General features: G+C 36.0%; 1 protein-coding gene across 1 annotated transcript; it reads left to right on the top strand.

Annotated features, from left to right (window-relative positions):
• Positions 1-171: 171 nt before the first annotated feature.
• usp28 (ubiquitin specific peptidase 28) lies at positions 172-20,945 on the top strand. The gene is made up of 26 exons (XM_027134086.2): positions 172-390; positions 2,272-2,346; positions 2,580-2,703; positions 3,518-3,605; positions 3,706-3,868; positions 6,179-6,265; positions 6,496-6,633; positions 7,675-7,745; positions 7,839-7,915; positions 8,001-8,149; positions 8,262-8,389; positions 9,340-9,435; positions 9,539-9,703; positions 10,351-10,565; positions 10,880-10,950; positions 12,678-12,906; positions 13,919-14,221; positions 14,308-14,426; positions 15,967-16,218; positions 16,548-16,643; positions 17,299-17,477; positions 17,672-17,750; positions 18,910-18,989; positions 19,069-19,192; positions 19,982-20,177; positions 20,295-20,945. The coding sequence occupies exons 1-26, from the start codon at positions 349-351 to the stop codon at positions 20,465-20,467; spliced, it is 3,519 nt and encodes a 1,172-aa protein (XP_026989887.2). The 5' UTR covers positions 172-348; the 3' UTR covers positions 20,468-20,945.
• Positions 20,946-20,964: the final 19 nt, after the last annotated feature.

Genomic DNA, 20,964 nt, shown 5'->3' on the forward strand with positions numbered 1-20,964 from the left:
ATTCATGATTAATACAGGTGAGTTTAAACTGACTTCGTGAATCCCCGTGACTGTATGTGGATTTGACATCTAACAGTGGTTGGTAAAATACTCTGATGTGAGCACATCACTTTTATAAATAAAAGGATGACTAAATACATAGGGTAGTTACTAGTGCGGTCTCTGCGGTGCGTGTGTGTGTGCGTGTGCGTGTGCGTGTGTGTGTGTGTGTGCGTGTGTGTGTGTGTGTGTGTGTGTGTGTGTGTGTGTGTGTGTGTGTGTGTGTGTGGGAGTGATCCATGGAGTAGGTCACACTCCGGAGTCCGGACGAAGAAATCTGGGGGAAATTAAAAGTCAAACTGTTCTGCCATGAGAGTTCAAGAGGATTGCGAACATGTGGAAAACTGTGCGGTGAGAAGTGCGCTTTTTGTTGCGGTCATTATATTCACGTCATGTGGGTTATTGTCATGTAAGCGCTGATATGGATTTATTCCTGACTCATTCTGACTGCTAATTGAGTGTAAAAACATCATGGACACATGGTTTGGTATTTTATTAGAGAACAATGAGTAAAATTCAAAATTCAGAAATATTTCCTTTTTTCTTCTGATGTAAGTTGTGATGTCATAAAATTTGCATCGTTTATCAGTATCATTGATACACTGATCAGTAGCAGTGACACGTGAAAATGTGCATTATTTCTCCCCTTTTTTTTCCACCATCAAATGGTGAAATCATTAACCTATGACTTATTCTAGGTCACGTTTAAATAGTTGGTCACAGGTGACTGTTTTTCTTTCCTCCATTAATTCTTTGTCAACCAAACACTGGTGCCAGGATGAGAGGCGTCATAAACAGTGGTGCTATCTGTGTCAGGGCCTAAAATAGAGCATGAGCCAGGACTACCAGGCCTTCAGCTCTCCATATATGTCTCCAGCTCCCAGGCTAGTGCTTCTGTCCACCATTACTGCCGTTCAGACATTCCCACCTGCTACCAGAGCTGCTTTATATAGATCCGGCTTTCATGCTTTTCTTATCTGACTTGTTAATGTTTACATGCCACCTATGCCATGGGCATAAATGTTCCACAAGAACAGTTAACAATGAGCAGATTTCAGAAGAGTGGACAGAGATTTTATCACAAACAAGTCCCTAATATGAAGTGTATGCCTATTGTACCTAGGGGTGTAATTTATAAGATAAAGCTATGGTTTATGAGAGTGTTTCCTTTAGAATTTGTCTTTGTCTCTATTCACCTTTACAAATACAGAGTTCCATCAGGATACTTTCATTTTCACGATGTGCAATATACAACATGTTAGTTAGTTTCTCTAACTAACAATACAGAGGAAACACTGTTTTTAAGCGCTTTGAAAATGCTTTTAAAGGTGCTATAGAAAATAAAGGTTATTATTATTATTTTTACTATTATTACTGTATAAATCCGCTAAAACAAACAAACAAAATTGTATTTTTTTACTTAACTTTCCTTTTCTATTAGTTTAATTTTATCTACTGAAAAAATTATTGCAATCGCTCAGTTCCTCCACCTTTTTTCTCACCGTTGTAATTTTATTACAATAATAACACAAATTTTCATGATACATAGAAACCAGAGAAAAAAAGATTATACTGTACTTTCCTATGCTGGAAAACTGCTATCACTGGAGATTCCTTGACCTTAATGAAAGCATCACTATATCAATTTTTAAATGCTTTTCTTAATATTTTTTATTTAACATGTTTTTTTATTTGTTTATCAGAGAAATCAGACTAAGCAATCAGAATTAAAAATGTTATGTTGTAAAAAAAATACAATTCTAAAAAAGGTTCAACATAATATGTATCATGATGAAAATGGCAGGCAAAATTTGAAAAAAGTGGTTTCAAAATCTAAATTCAATTAAGTAATGTTTATGAAATGTATAAAAATGTATAAAATCTAGTTAGTTTAATAAGTAAACAGTTCCCAAAAATCTATTTAAACACCCATCTGGGAAAAGAAAAAGTATTCTGAAGTATTCAATATGAAAACATATTGTTTTTAAATAATCTATGAATATGTTTTTATATAACATATAATATATGATATTATATAATCTGATTGTTTATTATTTTGTTTACAATAGATTTACTGCTAACACTAATAGAACAGTGCAGTATTATCAGTATTCTGAATTTATCACAGTATCACAACACTGATATTATGAGATCATTTCACCTAACACTAAGTTGGAAAAAAATAAATAGACAGAGATGAATAATTAATTTTTTTCTTGTTTGCTTGTTTAGAATCAGATGCTGTTTAACCAGCTGAGGGAGATAACTGGCATTCAGGACCTCCAAGTTCTCCAACATGCCCTTAATGTAGGTTCAAGCCTACGCCCCTCCTCTCTGAGCTAACAGCATAAACATAAGCAGTAATGTAAGATGGCATTTGAAACCAAACTGCTGTTTGCAAACATGGAAACGACACCATGTCTTGTGCAGTTAGATTTGAAACACCAGCGCATCAAAACAAAGGATTAACGTGCTGACATTTATATTTCACAAATAAGAAATCCTTAGCATAGTCAGTCATTAATTTATTTTGATTGCAGGAAAGCCAGGGGGACGTTAGCCATGCTGTTGGGCTTCTTACGACACAAACGGCAGAGAAGGAGCAAGTACCTGAGGAAGCTGCTACTGCAGAGCAGCACATAGACGCTTCGAATCAACACAGCAGTAAGACCTAACATATAGAGTAAAAATTCTACTAGTATATATAGGAAAATTTAACTCCTAACTAGAGTTTATTTAAAAAAATAACCCTTAAACAGTCTTAAAATAACTAAAATCCTAAAATGGTTCCAGGTGAAAATAATTTATAAAATAAATACTACATATACATTTACAGCATTTGGGAGATGCCCTCATCTAGAGTGACATTAGTGATCAACTGATGATGTCAACAAAATAAACTTCACAGTGAAACTAGAATGAATTTGCTGGTTACACAAGTGTACTTTGTGATCGTATAGTACACAGTTATAGAAAGGTATTATTTATAATTACACTATCACGCTATAGGTTCCCTTTTGAGTCTGGCTTCTCTCAGTGTTTCTTCCTCATATTGTCCCTGGGAGTTTGTCCTTGCCACCATCACCTGGGATAAATGTATAAATGAATGTCCTGAATTTATAGTTTTCTGTCAAGAGTCTTTGGAACAATGTCACTTCAACAAATACAATCAAATTGAATTGAATTGAATTGAATATAATGAGTCATTCCTAGGTTTCACAGTGCTTATTGTGCATATTATGTGCAAGGCAATAGATAAAGTGCTCCTATAGGAAAGATGGATCAAATTATCTATTCAATTAACTCAGAGAATTAATAAATTAGATCAGACAGTGTAACATGATTTGTTACAGACTGAAATCACTCAAAATATTCTAAACTCAAGAAAAAAATCTTATTGATTAGACTTTCTTACTATAGTATAGAAAGACATCCACAATTTTAAATAGAAGCCAACAGATGTAACACCTGTGTGTAGATTCGGTTAATGATGAACTTCAGGCTGCCATTGAACTCAGCCTTAAGGAGTCTCAGCAGGCCGAGGCAGAGGAGAGAGAGCTCCACAGGTATCATCACATTCAAGGAAAGCCTACATATATCATAAACCATAAGCATTAAAAGCAGGAACTGTCACTGAAAAATATACTACAAAAAAATCTTAAACAGGGCTCTGGAGGCCAGTGCTGAGGAGAATGCAGTCTATGTCAAGAGGAAGATAAATGAAGCGTCAGGAGAGATGTGCAGTCCTGCGGATTGGATTAGGCAGGAAGGTTGGCCTGTGGGCATCCGCAACGTAGGAAATACTTGCTGGTTCAGCGCCGTCATCCAGGTAGGCTGCTGTCTACTTGGAGATTTGCGCAATCCCTCTTTTTGTCTGACCAGTAATTACAATCTTGAGGATATTAGTTTACTTTAGACATTCTTAAGACTGTCACAAACTAGTCTATCCATTTGTATTAAACTTACTATATTTTTTAATGCTGCATTCAGTGCTGATGCATTTTTCATATTTTCATATTCCAGCTACATGATACAGTTTTAGGTATGTCATGTACATTATACAATAAATGAACATCTGTGTTTATTTTATAATATAATAACCTTTATGTTCTATAGCACCTTTAAAAGAACATCTCAAAGCGCTTTACAAAAGCAAAATAAAAACAAGAAAAATACAGACATAATATAAAGATTAAAATTAAAACAACAAAGTAGACTATAAAATGAGCACTATGTAAAATTACAAATTAGTCAAATTAAAAGCTACCCTAAAAAATGAGTTTTAAGTTGAGATTTAAAAGTACCAAGAGATGTTGCTTGCCTTATCTCACTTGGTAAAGAATTCCACAGTTTTGGAGCTAGTGAAGAGAAGGCCCTATCTCCCATCGATTTTAAACGAGTTAAAGGAACAGTTAAAAGACCAGTTTCAGAAGAACGAAGGTCATGAGTTGGAATATAAGGAATTAAAAGCTCAGTCAGATGTTGAGGAGCCAACCCATGTAAGGCCTTGTAGGTGAGCATCAGAATCTTAAAATCAACCCTAAACATAAAGGGGAGCCAATGCAAGGACTCCAAAACGGGAGTAATATGCAGAGAAAAAATGGGGGGAAAGAGGTTTAATTGATCTTATCAATTAAACCAATTGTTCTTATGTTTAAGACACCCTATTGATTTTAGACAATTCTAAAATAAAAAAATTCTAATTGCTGACACTGGAGAATCCTTCCAAAAATGCAATATACAAGTTCCCTTACTGTAAATTTCACAATATCAACAATTAGACAGGCTGTTGAAATCCATTTATCCTTTTTAAAATCCCTTTTCTGGTGAACTGTATGAACTTTGTTGTTAATATAAAAGCAATAATATAATTTATAAAAATATTTTGCCTGAGATGCTGATAATTTGTCTTCACAATGAATGAATATAAAATAAGGAGGCAGCATGAATCATTAACAAAAAGTAGTGACCAATTGAAGGGGTGTTTGTACAGTTTTATCTTTCTAACATAACCAAGGAAGCAGTTTATTGTTTACTTTTAAAATTTTTATGAAAATATAATTTAAAGCAAACTCAACAACGTATTTACATATTGTATTGTACATTGTATAATTTTAATGAATTAAAATTGTATTTACATACTGTACTAGACCTAAAATTTTCTTGAATATTGTTAATCCTTTACGTGATGTTGGCTTAAATTGGTGTACCTTGTGTCCTGTACCAAACAAAAACCCTTCAGCGCTCTTATCTTACCTGTTCTTATCTTGTAATCTAGCCATACTGTGCAAATGAAATTACTACCGTTGCTAATGACAGGAGGCTTAAAAAGATGAGCTTCACTTTCTCTCTGATGCCAAAGCATCTCGCCATTCTAATTTTATTACAGCCATTCCAGAGTGATTTTAGCCAGGCTTCTCAGATATCTGTGTTGAAATTCAAGTCTTTATTGATATTGAAAGACTGCAGAGCTAATTAAATAGTGCAGCATGATATGCACTGCTATGAACTCTGAAGGCTATGTTTGTTATAAATAAGTTTGAAATTATAAGATTAGTCAAATAACAAAATGCTGTCAGTTCACATTTATTCTCTGTAGCAAAAATTTAGTGTGTGGATTTTTGGAGCAGGAGCTTGTCACATATCTTCGTTGTAAGTAATTGCAAGTTGCTATTTGGTATCAACATTTTTTTTATTGATTGATTTATTTTTGGCTTATAATTTAACTGGGTTACATTAATTGGAATTGAACCCAGAAAACATTGTTTGTTTGGCTAAAAACTTTATTTTATATATAAAATCTAATTTCTTTAGATTTGCTTGAAACAGAGCAGCAGATTTTTGACTTGGCATAGGTTAATTGGTGCAGATGTGTGCACTATTCGACTATTAATGAGCTCCGCTCCAGTACTTGACAGCTCATCCGCCCCCAGTCATTTTGTTGTATGACAAAAAGCATTGATGTTAACCTCAGTTCTGACCCCAGTAATTACCCACTTCGGAGTGTTTTACATCCCAGAATCCACCCCAGCCATTACGCCCTATTGACGAATATGCCTTGTGGTAAATGAAAATGAAATGAAAGCAAATGATGATATACATGAGTCACAGAAAATTTTCTCGCTCTTGTTGTTTTCAGTCTCTGTTCCATCTGCCGGTGTTTCGCAGACTGGTGCTCAATTACTGCCTGTCTGAACGCGTGCTGGAGAAATGCAAGAGCCACTCTGTGAGTAATCAGCCGCCTGCAAAGATCTGGCTCATATTCTGACAAACACTCTAACACGCTCAGATCTTTAGATCCCTTCTGGGACAGAAAAGTGCTGCTGGGAGTACCTTTCAATAAGAGCGTGATTTAGCTAGATTACATATTTGGTGGAATCGCTTGTTTGTTGTCTTAGTGAGAAGTACTCTGACTGTATATGTAACGCCCTCATATGTCTCTCCCTTTATATGTAGGAGAAAAGAAACATAGCCTTTATGCAGGAGTTGCAGTGCCTCTTTGCCTTGATGGTGGGCTCTAATCGCAGGTTTGTGGACCCCTCTGCGGCTGTGGAGCTGCTCAGGGACGCTTTTAGGACCAGCGAGGCGCAGCAGGTACACTGACACTGGTTTAGTAAACAAGGCACAATTGATTATTATACATAAAAACAGAGCCTTAGAAGACAGCTGTCCTCAAGATGCACTCTCTTTATGTCTCTCTCCCTTTATCTCGTATACGCCTGTTATATGTTTTGGTGCATATTGTATGTCTTTGGGCTTATAATACATTTTAAATTATTTATATAGCTTGAGTCAGTTTAAAATTTCCAGGTGAATGATAAATTGATAAAGATAAGGGTACATCCCAGAGATAATGAAAGGCCACATTTCCAGGTGAATAGTAATTTGATAAAGATAAGGGTACATCCCAGAGATAATGAAAGCTGCAGTTTAGTACCCTAGAGTACTTATTGAGAGTGTATAAACATTTATCTGTACATGTCTACATCAAAACCTAGGCCACACAAAACCTATGTGGTTCTGGGTCACAGAAGAATTCAGTGGATCAAATAGATAATGAAAAGGCACGGATTCTCTTTTGCCGTGTAGGGCATTTGTTTATTACGGCCATTGCTTGGGTCTTTTTAGAGAGACTGCAGATCAATACAGTTTCCTATGATGAAACCCTTCTATCCTGATGGACATTCTCATATCACCACAGCATACGTGTTCAGTAAATTGTTTGTTGAGGATGAGAAAAATCATACGCTAACATGTTAACATGAGCATTAATTAAGTGTTAACATGTTGTTCATATGCTCTGCCCTTCATAGTCAGCAGACCTCAGCCCAGTTGAACACCTACAGGTGATTGAGTGGTGACTTAGGGTTCTTGATCACCATCATTAAAACACTAATTGGGAAAATGTCTTTGGGGAAACTAGTGCTCATCTCTTCCAGTACAGATCCACAGACTTGGAGTGCATTGGAGCTGTTTTGCTGGCCTAAAAGAATTCTAAGGCACTTTGTGTTGTTTATTTCTTTCATTTGTCACCTTGATGTGCCATATGTGTGCAACAGATGGTTAAGGTACACACACTGATATGGTTAAGGAGAGGAGGCGGTGTGAGAGAGGTAACATACGTGTCTGTTTTAGGATGTTAGTGAGTTCACACATAAGCTGCTCGACTGGCTCGAGGATGCCTTCCAGCTGGCAGCTAATGGCAGGTACGCATTTGGAAATGGAAAATAGAGCCTGACTTATTTTTATCACTGAATTTGAAATAACTTCACTGATATATCGACTTTCTGATTCTCCAGTAATCCAGAAGATAAACAGGACAACCCAATGGTTCAGCTTTTCTATGGGACATTCGTAGCTCAGAGAATTCATGAGGGTAGGTGGAAAAATATCATTTTGTTATTATATGTTGTCTAGATGTTGTTTTATTTTTGTAATATTGTACATTTTGATGAATACAGGTAAGATCCTCTCTACCATCGAGCAGTTTGGTCAGTACCCTCTGCAGGTGAACGGGTTCAATAATTTGGACGAGTGCCTGGAGGGTGCGATGGTAGCAGCAGAGATCGAATCACTGCACAGTGATCAAACTGTGTCGTCTGGACAGGAGGTCAGTGTTGTGATTTATAATCAATGTTTGTTGTGCTCTCATTATTTGATGCTCTTATGAATATAAATGCAAAATAATATCATTTCTTTATGCATGAAACTATTTTTTAAAGCGATGGTTCTCCAAACTGCCACCAGTGTTGACCTTTGAGCTCTCTAGATTCGAGTTCAATCAATCTTTAGGACGACCAGAAAAAATACACAAAAAGCTTGAGTTCCCCCAGATTGTCTACATGGACAGGTGAGAACTTATTAAAATAGTTACTATTTAGCCAAAGCTGTGTTACATAGTTTTTGTATTGTATTTAATTATTTTAAAAAAGAAAAGGTTAAAAATGCAATAAAGATGTTGTGTCGTTTGGTGTTTGAAGAGATGTTTGGTGTCTGAAATTTGTTTCTATACTTTTACACTGAATCTACAATGCTGATGTTGCTAACTAAGAAGCATTAGAGAGACTACAATCCTAAATCATGATTCATTTGCTCCAAAAAAGACTGTATCAGAATTTTATGTGTGTACACTGTATGGCAGATTTCTGTTTGAAAAAGAGGGTTTTGGAAAGCTAGCTAGTGTTGCAGAAAGAGGCTGTCAGTAAAGTACATAAGGTTGCTAGCATAAATTGCTAGCTAGCTAATAAAATTGATTGAATAGTGTTTTTAAGGCTAGAACAATATCTGCCATCTTGAAGCTGGTGTGCTGACCTGTGACATACAAAGGAATCTATTATAATGAAATCCATGTAAATGTGCTAAGCTATCTTATCCTAATTATCTCAACAAGTCGATTTTGGCTACTGCAATATTATTATTTTTTTAACACTTTAATGTTTTTTCATTTATCAAACAGTTTATATTTGGTAGCTTATGGATAGATAAGAAATAATGGATAGATAGCTTAGCTAATTACAACCTCTCTCTGTAACACAAAGTTTTATATAATACCATATTCACTGTTGCTATTAGCTAGCTAACTATTTATGTTTAGCTGGCATACATCACTGACAGCCACTTTCTGCAATGGTAGCTTATAAAATATTAAGATAATGTTATTTTTACTGAATAGTTAGCTACATGCAGTCTAGTGCTAAACTTCATACACCTAGCATATCCAATTCAATTTGGAATAAAGGAAAGCCTTTCCACTGGAGAATTTGTTGCTCATTGTGGCTATTTTTGTTATTCTCTCAATAGATACCTTCATAAAAATGTTGAACATACACATGGAAGAAGAGCAGAGGTAAAGAGGCTCAAGGACCAGTTAACAATTCTTCAGCAGAAACTTGAAAGGTCAGGAATAAATGACACAATTTGTCAGCGCTATAACAGTAGACATTTTTTTTGCAAAACTTACACAGTCTCTGACTTAATGAATTTTTTCTTTGATTTCAAGCTATAAAAACTACGGTTCCGGGCCGAACAAGTACTCGCTAACAGACATGCTGCAGTATGTTTTAGAGTTTGCCACTTCAAAGCAGACAAACGCAAGCACCTCTCCTGCTTCAGCAGGACCTGTCAGCACTCCTGCACACACAGAACCCATCTCAGAACACACCAGGCAAGCACCAACACTAATAATGACTTATAATTCATCAAATAATTATTTGTAGATCACTCACAGTCCACTCTCTTTTTGCATGTGCAGTTTAACCTATTACAATCGGAAATTACCATGCATCATATCAGATCTGATTAAACAAGGGTGAAAGAAAGCTTAATTGACTTTAGTGAACTTCACATATCATTGAAGTTAAAGTAGAACCCCTGAGGTTGACGTGTTAGATTCCCATCTCCTGGTGTGGACATAATTGCAATTTCTCCCTGTGCTTTGGGGGGTTGCCTCTGGGTACTCCTGTTTCCTCCTACAGTACAAACACATGCATTGTAGGCTGATGCATTTCTAAATGAGTTCTATTGTGTGAATGGGTGTGTGAGTTGGATTGTGTTGGCACTCCATCCAGGGTATCCCCTGCCTTGTGCCCTTAATCCCCTGATTCCCAATGACCCTGGGTAGGACAAGCAGTACCAGAAAACAGATGTATTCTGCACCCCCATATTTATAATTATTTTATGTATGTGATTGTATGCACATAATATGAATACGCTGTCACATAACTTGCAGCTTAGTGAGGTTTTTAACATGTGATTACACTCACATGAAAAATGTAGTAATGAGTGCACTGTGCACACTGTAACCCTTGTTAGCCAAACAGAAACAGATGATGCCGGCTCATCAGATGGTTCAGGCTGCACACAGAGCTCTACACAGAGGACGCCTATCCACAAGCCCTTCACCCAGTGTAGACCCCCTGCTGACTGGCCTCGGCACCCGGTGCCTGTCAGCGTGAGCGAGGAGGAGCTGCACTTTGTCAGGGGCTGCCTGCAGCGCTGGAGAACCGAGGCAGAGAACAACATGAATGGTGCGTCCTCCTCTTGGCCCTTCAGACACTTACGGCATTTTTCTCTCTCGGTGTGAAGTATTACCTAGACCTCTGCCTTTACAAGAAAACAGAAAAAAAGCAATCATTGTTCTCCACAACTGTTGCAGAAGCTGTTTTGTTCCTTTCAGCTGTGCAGTATCGACTGTTTGTTCATGAGGCCGCATGTTGTGCCCTTTACCGTATTGTATTAGAGCACAGCCTTATTTTCCAACAGATATCCTAATGTGTTTGAGTGTATCAGGAGCCTGGCCTCAGGTGCACCCTATTGATTGCTGTTTTCTCCTTCTGTTCAGAGCTCAAGGCCAGCATTGACAAGGTCAGCCAGGCTCTGGAGGGGATGTACTCAGATAACAGTCTGTGTCAGGTAAAGTCTATATTCCAAAACAGCTCTTGGCTCTACAGACTTCATCTTTTTCACCCTATGGCCTAATTTTCAGTCTGTGACATATTAGTGAGTGGGAGTGATCATTGTGGGCAGAAATGTTAAATAAAATTAAACATTAATAAAAATAATTGAGCCATATTTTTGGAATCATACCTAATTGCTAAAATAAAACGATTTTCAGTATTTTAGTTGGCTTTGGTCAAAAAGAGAAAGAGAAGTGTAATAAAAAAGGAGGGGGTGGCATGAAACCCTGCTGTGATAACTAATCAAACATAATCAAATCTCCTTTAATTCATTTAAGAAAATTGCATGCACAAAAGACTCTGAGTAGGAACAGTTTCATGATGACACAGGATCAGAATTTGCTTATAGATTTCACATAGATATTTTATTATTAGAAATAATCATTAGCACGAAGAACTAAAATTGTTGCAATTTGAAATTCTGGTTAAACAAAGGGATAAGGATGATAGATAGACACCATAATACTGCTGATATTAAATTCATTTGCATTTAATTTATCATGTAATACATAGATATAATACATATGACCATGTAAACTATTATATTTATATGCATTATATTTATACTCACCTTTATTCATTGTTGCCTTTGTCAAAAAGGTTAGTTATGTAGCACATTCTTTCTTGAAAGCTAGGCAAGTTTAGAAAGTTATTAAGGAAGTTTAGAAACATTATTATATACATTTATAGACATCTCTTCTTAAAGATCATGTATGATTGTATTAGTGCAAAAACTCATTTTTGATCCATACCTGATTTTGGCTGTGTACCATAATTCAGCCCCACTGGAATCCAATAGGGTTCATAGAATGGCACATATTTTGCTTGCTAATTTCTTATCTTGCTGATGGAAATAAATCTATTGAGCCAGCTATAAACTGATTTAAGAGCAACAGCAGTATCTTTGAATGAAACAACTTGTTTACATTGTAATTAAGAGACAGAAATAGTGTGCGTTATCAAATCCAGGTTGTAGTACAGGTGACTGTTTTGGCCCTGAATTTATACTGAGACAGGGTCTCAGTAAGCACAGTTTTAATCCCAAATGGCCTATTTTATTTATTTATTTATTTATTTTTTTCACCCTGGCCAGTGCAGGGACGTTCATTTTTAAGCATAAACATAGCAGATGAGTGCAAATTGAAAAATATTAACTCACACCTGACAAACAGCTGGGATTAAAAAAAAAATCTTTAACTGGAAGTGACAATAACCTAAAACTAATTCACACTACAAAAATGGCATCTTAGAAAGTGAAAGTGCCTGAAATATTGTCACCTTTATCTAATATTTCCTGTTTCATGATTACAATAAAATGTAGGATTATTAACCTTAAGCCTATCATTTTATTAGATGTATGTTACAAATTCTAAGCATGTTTTGTTCTATTGCCAAATTTTTGTTAGTATTTTAAGCATTTATTTCTACAAAAAAATCTCAATTTCTTTCTAATACAATTTTAAAAATTTAAATGTGTAAAAGCTTATAAAATATGCTAAATAATCTTATATTTGATTTATTAGATTATATTAATAAAGGAGTAATAAAGGAATAATAATGAAGAGTGAAAAAGAAAGGTAAACTATTAGATAAATCCGCTTATATTAAAGACATTTTCTCTAAGATATACTCTTGAATTGAAGGTGTTGCCCACCTCACTGAGACAGTAATATTTCTCTCCAGGTGTCATACAGGCTACATGCAGTTCTTGTCCATGAGGGACAGGCTTCTGCTGGTCATTACTGGGCTTACATCTATGATCACAACCATAAACGCTGGCTCAAGTACAATGATGTGATGGTGACTGAGTCATCATGGGAGGAGCTGGTGCGAGACTCTTATGGAGGAATTACCAATGCCAGTGCTTACTGTCTCATGTATATTAATGACGGACTATCACATCTTATAGAAGGTACTTACTTACTATTACTCAGAGATGGCAGATGTTGGATGTGCTATATCAGGGTATAGACATAAGCATGGTCTGTCCTTCCTTTGTCTATATGTATACATATGGCACAAATTTATATTATTGTGCCACCCAAAAGCTGTTTATATAAATTCCCAGCAGGATTCTCTTTTAATAATGATGGAGAATGTTCATTTAAGAATGATAAACAAACTGTCCATTGCCAGTGAACCAGTGCCCACTGTAGCCTCAGATTTTTGTTCTTGTCTGGCATAATTTTAACCCGATGTGGCCATCTGCAGTTGTAGCTCATCAACATATTGTGTTACAGCCACAGTCGTAAAGAATGGCTATTCTGAGTCACTGTAGCTTTAAACAATCTGACCATTATCCTCTGACCTCTTATCAAACCAGCCCACCTGGAACCAGCAACCATTTCACACTAAAAGTCACTGGGATTATATTTTTTCCCATTCAAGTTTTAATTTGACATGAAACTCTTGACCTGTATCTGCATTATATTATACGTTGTGCCGCTGCCACGTAAATTGCTGATGATTGGTGTACAGTTGTTGGATTGAAAATTAATTTTCTTTGTTGATAGTCTTCTTTTTGACATGTGTCCAAGAACTGGTATGCATATGTACACATACATACATATACAAGCTTCAATAATAATCAGCTCGGCAAAACTATATATTTTTCGATATTTTTCAGCCATAAAATATTTTACTGCTAAAAAGGTCTTTTACGAAGGATATCATACTATGCATATTAGGAGAGACATAGCACTGATGTTATTAATAACATGCTATTTTTATTAATATTAATTGGTAACAGGATAGTGGAATGCTTGAAACACTTTAAATAGCAGCATTTGCTCGGTGCACCTGCTAATAGGGTTGTGTTATAAGGTTGTGTTATAAGTTACAAGGATGCATTCCAAGATGCTTATACTATTCCATGTTTATGTCTTTGCTGGGTTTCACTGCTCTCTCAATTGTGTTAACGCTAGAGGATGCAGACAGTGAGACAGGGCAGGTTCTGCAAGGCATGGATTCCCTTCCTCCGGTACTAAAGCGTTACGTCAAAGAGGACAACCGTTGGTTCCAGCAGCAATTGCGGGAATGGGAGAAGCAACTCCATCAGGCATCTCAGGAAGAGCCACAGATTCCCATAGCACAGTCTCCCACCAGCAAAGAGGAGAAGACTGCAGAACCAGAGCACCCAAATTCAGAGCCAGAAAAAGAAAACAACCATGAGAAACCTGATGAATTGACTCCAGAGGCAGAACAGGAGCCGCTTAAGGATTCAGAAGGTCAGCTACTTTTCCAGATGAGTTACTGTATGATGGCTGGTTGCATCTGTTGTAGCTCGTCACATGACAGTGCTTCTGCTTTACAGAAGCCTCAGCCAGAGTGGTAGCTCTTGACTCGTCACCAGAGAGCAGTGAGGGGGTAACAGAGGGGATTGAAGATGCATCCTCTCTCAGTCTGACCCACAGCCAGCTGGATGAGAGTCAGGTATGTGTCAGCTGATCCGGTTTAAAAATAGTTCTCATACTCAGCTCCTGTAAACATCATGCAGGTTATTGTACAGAGGAATTGTGTTTGGTTTGGTGACTCCATATCAAAACAAGTAGTGATTTGTGTGGGGGTTTTTTTCTAATTAAAGCTAAAATACAGGTGGTGGATAAATATATATAAAGTGCACAGTTGCAGATTGCAAAAACAGTGCTGGTTTGTTACTCTCCAGTTTCAGTAAGTCTCTGCCCAGTGTAACCTCAGATTCTTGTTCTTGGATGATTATTGTAGAACCTGATGTAGTTTTCTGCTGTCATAGACCATCTGCATCAAGGGTTGACATGTTGAGCATTCTAAGATGCTTTTCTGCTCACTGTTGATGTAAAGAGTTTTTTGAGATACTGTAGACTTCCATTCTCCTCTGACCTCTCTCATCATTAAGGCCTTTCCACCTGCAGAATCGCTGCTCACTGATTTTCACTGTAATCACATTTATTCCCCTGTATGATATTTGACGATAACTTTAACTAAAGCTCTTAACCTGGGTTTGAATGATTTAATGCATTGCACTGCCACATGATTGACTGATGCTTGGATAATTGAAGGAATGCAATGAATTAATTTTTTATTAATTACATAATTTACAGATTTTATTTTATTAATTATATAATTTACAGATCACACAATTATAATATTAGGTACCAAATTGAGTCCAAGATGTTGTATTCCACTCCACTGATTGGAGAAATTGTAAGGTAGTGTTTAGGCTTTGATTGTTGTAAAAAATGCTTCTATAGACACTGTTCTACTTTATTTTTGTATTTTTTTATTTAAAACCCTAGTAAAGATCATACAGGATTGTTTTATTTGAAAGTTAACTAAATAAAGTCAGATTACTCACTTTCAGGTAGTTTTCCATCTTTATTTATGTTGTTTGTAATTAGTACTGTAGTCGATTCACTCTGTAATCTCCCTAACACAGTAAGAGGCATGCCTTAAACACACCACAACCTGCTGCAGACGGTTAAAACCACATGAGCCCTCATTTAAATAAAATGTCAAAGCTTAAGACACTTCTTTCACCATGCAACTGCATTCTGGGTCATAATTTCCATTTTAGCAGGTTGCTCTGTCTTTAGTTATAAGGGTTAAGTGTTGAATCATGGATCAATCCAGAGAGCAAGGTGTGATGATGAATGAGTCTCATACAGCTGTTTCTTCACTCAACACTGCAGTTTTGTGGTTGAGTCCTGACCTCTAGTGGCAAGACGTTTTTTAATCTGAGCTGAGTTGAGGATTCATAGATGTGTGCTTTTGTGATGGCCCCCCTCAGGATGCAGTAAAAACTCAGAGGAGCACCTGGTGTATATTTTAATGCTAGTGGACAGATATGAATCTCCTGGGACAAATAAAAGGCCATGTTGTGAGCACTGAATACAGAGTAGTTTGTGCCAAAAAACCTTATGTGTAAAGCGTATTTGTTTATTCATTTATTATATACTTTTAGGGCACATTAGGTTTGTTTATATCCCTTTCTCAGAGTACTGTATCAACAACTCAAAAGGATGAGAAGACAGAGATTGAGATAATTAATCAGACTGTAAGTGAGCAGACAGAGACTGAAGCAGCATTAGAGCCACAACCTAAGACAGAAGAGGATGGATCACAGGCTACGTCAGCAGACGACAGCCAAGCCGAGGCCAGACAAACAGAGAACGAGGTGTCAGAGGTAGAGATTCCTAATGTGGGCAAGATCCTGGTGTTGTCTGATGCGGACGGATATAACGAAGAGGTAATAGCACTGAGCAGCTACAAAATTAAATAACATATGTATGTCATATATGTCAATGTCATATATTCCTAGTGGAATATTCACCACAAATGACTTGCATATTAATCTTTACGAGTCACCTGTTTGGTGTTAAAGTGACAGACAACCACTAACTTGGAATAACACAAAGGAATAAAGAAAATTCAGAATCAACCAAAACAATTAACACCCAAATCACATTACACATGAGGAATATGTTAATATAAACATACTGTAATTCAGGAGGTTTCCTCTAAGGTACTTCTAAATAATTTTTTCTGATATACTTTCTGTTTTCTCGAACTGTACAGATGATGCTTACCCCGGCCATGCAGGGTGTTATCCTAGCCATAGCCAAAGCCAGAGAAGTCTTTGACAAGGATGGTCCTGAGGCAGGGCTTATAAAGGTAGTGTATATATTTAAGTCTTACATTTCAAACACTGCTGTTGGAATTGCCTTTAACACTAAGATTAGCCACATTAGCCACAGTTTTTTACTATAATGAGATCCACATTTGAAACCCAGATAGCGGAGGTGAGTTTATAACACAAATTTGAACATTTGCAATAATACTGAGTTTAGATGTTGTGAATTAATTGTTGTTTATTGTGTAAGTGAATGCTAAAGGTCACAACATATTCTGGACTCAGATTTTAAGACTTAATCAAATAGAACATTTAGATTGTTAAATATTTATTCTCATTTTAAGATTTCTTCTTTATAAAACAATAATCGATTAGCATGCAAATAAATGCTTAAACAGAAAGAAAAAAATGCTTAATTGACCAAAATTATCTGCTAATTGAACCAAAATCATTCCAAGCATAGTGAAATAACTATATATACACATATATATATATATATATATATATATATATATATATATATATATATATATAGATATAGATATATATATATATATATAGATAGATAGATATATATATATATATAGATATAGATAGATAGATAGATAGATAGATATATAATTACCTTGCACCCAGTCTTTTAAAATCAAAAGTTTTAAGGGTTTGACTGGCAGTTTTTGTGATGCTTTTCACTAGGCGTTTCATGAGGAGTACTCCAGACTGTATGAGATATCTCAGGAAGAGATCACCCCTCAGCAGGACCCTCGCCTCCAGCATGTGTTGGTCTATCTCTTCCAGAACAAAGCGCCTGACCGAATCATCGAGAGAACTTTGCTGGAGCAGTTCGGTGACCGAAACCTGAGCTTTGACGATAGGTATTCTGTCATTGTTTTTGACTGAATTGGATGGTGTTTTGATTACTTGCACCAATGGTGCCATTACTTTACCTTTATGAAAACTAGTTAACCTTAATGAAAATCATGTGCAGTGATGTATGTAACCAGTTAAATGCTAATATGCATTTGGTGTTTTAGTATAATATAGTGCAATTTTATTTCTCCTACTTTAGGTCGATCAGTATCATGAGGGAGGCCAGAACCAAACTTCGCCTCATCAGACCAGAAGATATGGACATGGAGGAGTACATGGTAAAATCATTGACCATTCTTACTTTAATTTAATTTAATTTAATTTAATTTAATTTAATTTAATTTAATTTAATTTAATTTAATTTAATTTAATTTAATTTAATTTTGTATTTAGCAGATGCTGTGATAAAATGTTTTATTAATTTCAGTGGTCATTCATTCTGTTTTTTGTTTGTTTATTTGTTTTTATACTAAGCATGCTGCTCTGCTAGTTCTTAAAATTTTCTGCTAATACATGAAGTGAAAATAACACACTTTTGTAAGATCACACTTGTAAACAAAGACCCAGCTGTCATCATTTGGAACAGGAATCAGAACTGTAGCTAGATTGAAACCTACATATGCAGCAAAGCTAAGAAATATACAGCTATGATATATGCTAACTGATGAGCTACTGCTTAGATATGCTAACACAACAATAGAGTAAATGACTTGAGATGAGAGATAGACTGGGGGTTTGGAGATGTCACGCTTGCCTGTCTTCAAAACTTGAGAGCCCTGAAAGAATATGATGTGTGTACAGTATGTCTGTCACCAATTTTATGTGTTTCTATCTTAATCTCAATACAAATTTAGGAATGTAACCTACCATAGACCTCTACTAAGATGCTAACAACAGGATGATGATAGAATTACAGTATTACAATATTATGTATAAGAAACTGCAGATTAGCAGTCTGTTGTGGACTAGGATTGCAATATTTTTGCTTTAAAATGTAAACTTTAAAGCAAAAAAAAATGGTGTAGTGAATTCAATTTAAATGTATTTGTATACTGCTACATGTGTTTGTATAGCACTACATGCTACCAATGTATAACAATTGACGTTGTCTTAAAGCAACTTTAGAGAAGAAACATAATACAAAAATAAACATAATACAAAAAAGATTAATATCATACAAAGGTTAATGTAATACAAAAATTCAAGATTAATATTTAACATATTTAAATGTGTTTGTATTTGTCCCCCATGAGCAAGCCTGAGGTGAATGAAGTATACTATAGTTTAGTAAATTTCAGAAAACGACAACTAAGAAATGTATTATATAGATTGTTCTTTATGCAGAAGAATTTAGTATTTCTATATCTTATCATCTGAAAAATATGTTAACTGACATAAGTTACATTTAACTTTTAAGCACATCTTCTCTCTCATTAGCAATGGCATGACGACTACAGCATGTTCAGGACTGTGTTTGCCTACTTGCTGACAGGCCTTGAGCAATACCAAAATGGGAAGTATGTACAAATAATTCAGAGTTCATATAATTTTATTTGACTATATGACACTAAACATTGTGATATATCTCTTCTAAAGAATTCGTGAGGCGCTGATTTATCTTGCACATGCTTACCAAGACAATGCAGCCCTGCTTAAGAGTGGGGAAAAGAGAGGAGTGGACCACAATCTTATAGCACTTTACAGGAGAAAATGCCTGAAGGTACTGTATGTATGCATGTACTGTACTGTATATAAGGGTTGAGCAATATAGAAAAATTACAGTTCTTCATATCACGGTTCTTAAAGACATTTATGATATATATTGTGATATTTGATTTTAGTAAAGTGCTTAGGTGTGGTTTAATGTGTGTGGTTTAATTATATTATTCATTTTTATCTATTTGACCAAGTGTTTTAAAACTTTGTGTTTTGAAAAAAAAAAGAAAGTACAGAAATCAAGTTTATATTTATTTGCTCAGTTTTACACATTATTTTTTATATAGTAACAACTTACATGTACATGTGTACAGTATGTATCGGTTGCCGATGCATATGAAACATAATATAATTTATGTTTGAAGAAAGTTATTATGCAACTACTGTATATTCTGTAAGGAAAGGAGTCTACGATGCTAGTGCTTTGTAACTTTCAGCAGTAACACTGTAACCTTAAGCATTCAGACACAGAAAGTTGTTAGACTGTAATATGAAATGATTCATTAGTTTGTCTTATTACCTTCAAGTAAGAGGAAAAAAGAGGCAGGTGCGGAAACTGTTTAAAGCAGCTATAATTTAGTGACAACAGAAGCTTTTTTAAGGCTGTCCCACAACATGATACTTCAACAAGTGTAACAGTTTAATTTTGATTCAACATTCTTTAATAAATACAAATATAGAAATTGTTAACAATGACAAATTGGTTGCTCTCCTATAGCAGCAAGCCCCCAAGTGCTTTATTCCTTATATGCATTGTGCATTAATTCTTATTTTAACTGTGGTTATTTCGCAGGAGCTGAATGAGAATGCAGCAACGCTGTTTAAAAGCTCAGAGCAGAGCGATGTAGAGGAGGGGGTGACTGTTTTGAATGACTATGTCATTCCCTGCATGCACCTTATGGTCAGAGACAGCATCACACAGGAGGACATGGATGCGATTGATGCAATCAGAAGTCACTGGTGCTCTTATCTGGGGCAGGAAATAGATGGTGAGCTTTATTCATGTGGCCCTTAATATGTAATATCTACAGTAAATAAAGTGAGGTAATTTGAGAAGGATTAACATTAAGTCAATAAATTCTCTGTCTTTGTATGGTGAATGACAGACTTCCAGCAGGAGAAGTTGGGTGAGTTCTTGCCAAGGGTTCTGGACTGCTCAGCTGAGAGGGTAGTGTTGAAAGAGCCACCCAAAGTGAGAAAGTCATCCCATGACCTGTGTAGCCGCCTGGCCGCTGTCATGGAGTCCATCCATAGTACGTCAGTCGTCACTGTGAAGTGAGCACATGCAGGGGAGGTGACATCATGGTGACATCATGGTTATATGCCACCCTTTAGCCTCTGAATCCTGCTATATGGTCAACCACTGGTTTTCTATTGTTGTTGCACTGAGTGTAGAGCTGTGTCATTTTTTTATACTTATTTTTAATGTGTGTCGATCAATCCTGACACTTCACTGCTTAGTCTAGTACTTGCTATTGAACTATTATTTGATCGTGTAATGCTCTTTTAATGTGTTTGATCTCAGGAAAGATCAACCGGATTTTGTTTTGTTGCACAGAATATCTTTTCGTCATGCAGGCTGGGTACTTGAGAAAAAATGACACATACTTTTCACATGTATTGTCGAACGACATTGGTGTTAAATTAGCCCATAGTCACCAAAGCCATACTGATACAGATTGCTCTGCTGGTTTTCCACTCCTCTGTTTTTTCCCTCTAAGCCTGTGCTGACCATCAATAAATCTTCTTTCACTTCATTGCACTCTGCCACTGGAG

The sequence above is a fragment of the Tachysurus fulvidraco genome, chromosome 21 (genome assembly GCF_022655615.1).
Source record: "Tachysurus fulvidraco isolate hzauxx_2018 chromosome 21, HZAU_PFXX_2.0, whole genome shotgun sequence".
NCBI classification, from domain to species: Eukaryota; Metazoa; Chordata; class Actinopteri; order Siluriformes; family Bagridae; genus Tachysurus; species Tachysurus fulvidraco.

Bases quoted from the DNA above. Each gene is read 5' to 3' on its own strand.
- usp28 (XM_027134086.2), top strand. From the start codon at position 349: ATGAGAGTTCAAGAGGATTGCGAACATGTGGAAAACTGTGCG. The intron at 391-2,271 runs GTGAGAAGTGCG...TTGCTTGTTTAG, and splicing joins AACATGTGGAAAACTGTGCG to AATCAGATGCTGTTTAACCA. The intron at 10,951-12,677 runs GTAAAGTCTATA...ATTTCTCTCCAG, and splicing joins CAGATAACAGTCTGTGTCAG to GTGTCATACAGGCTACATGC.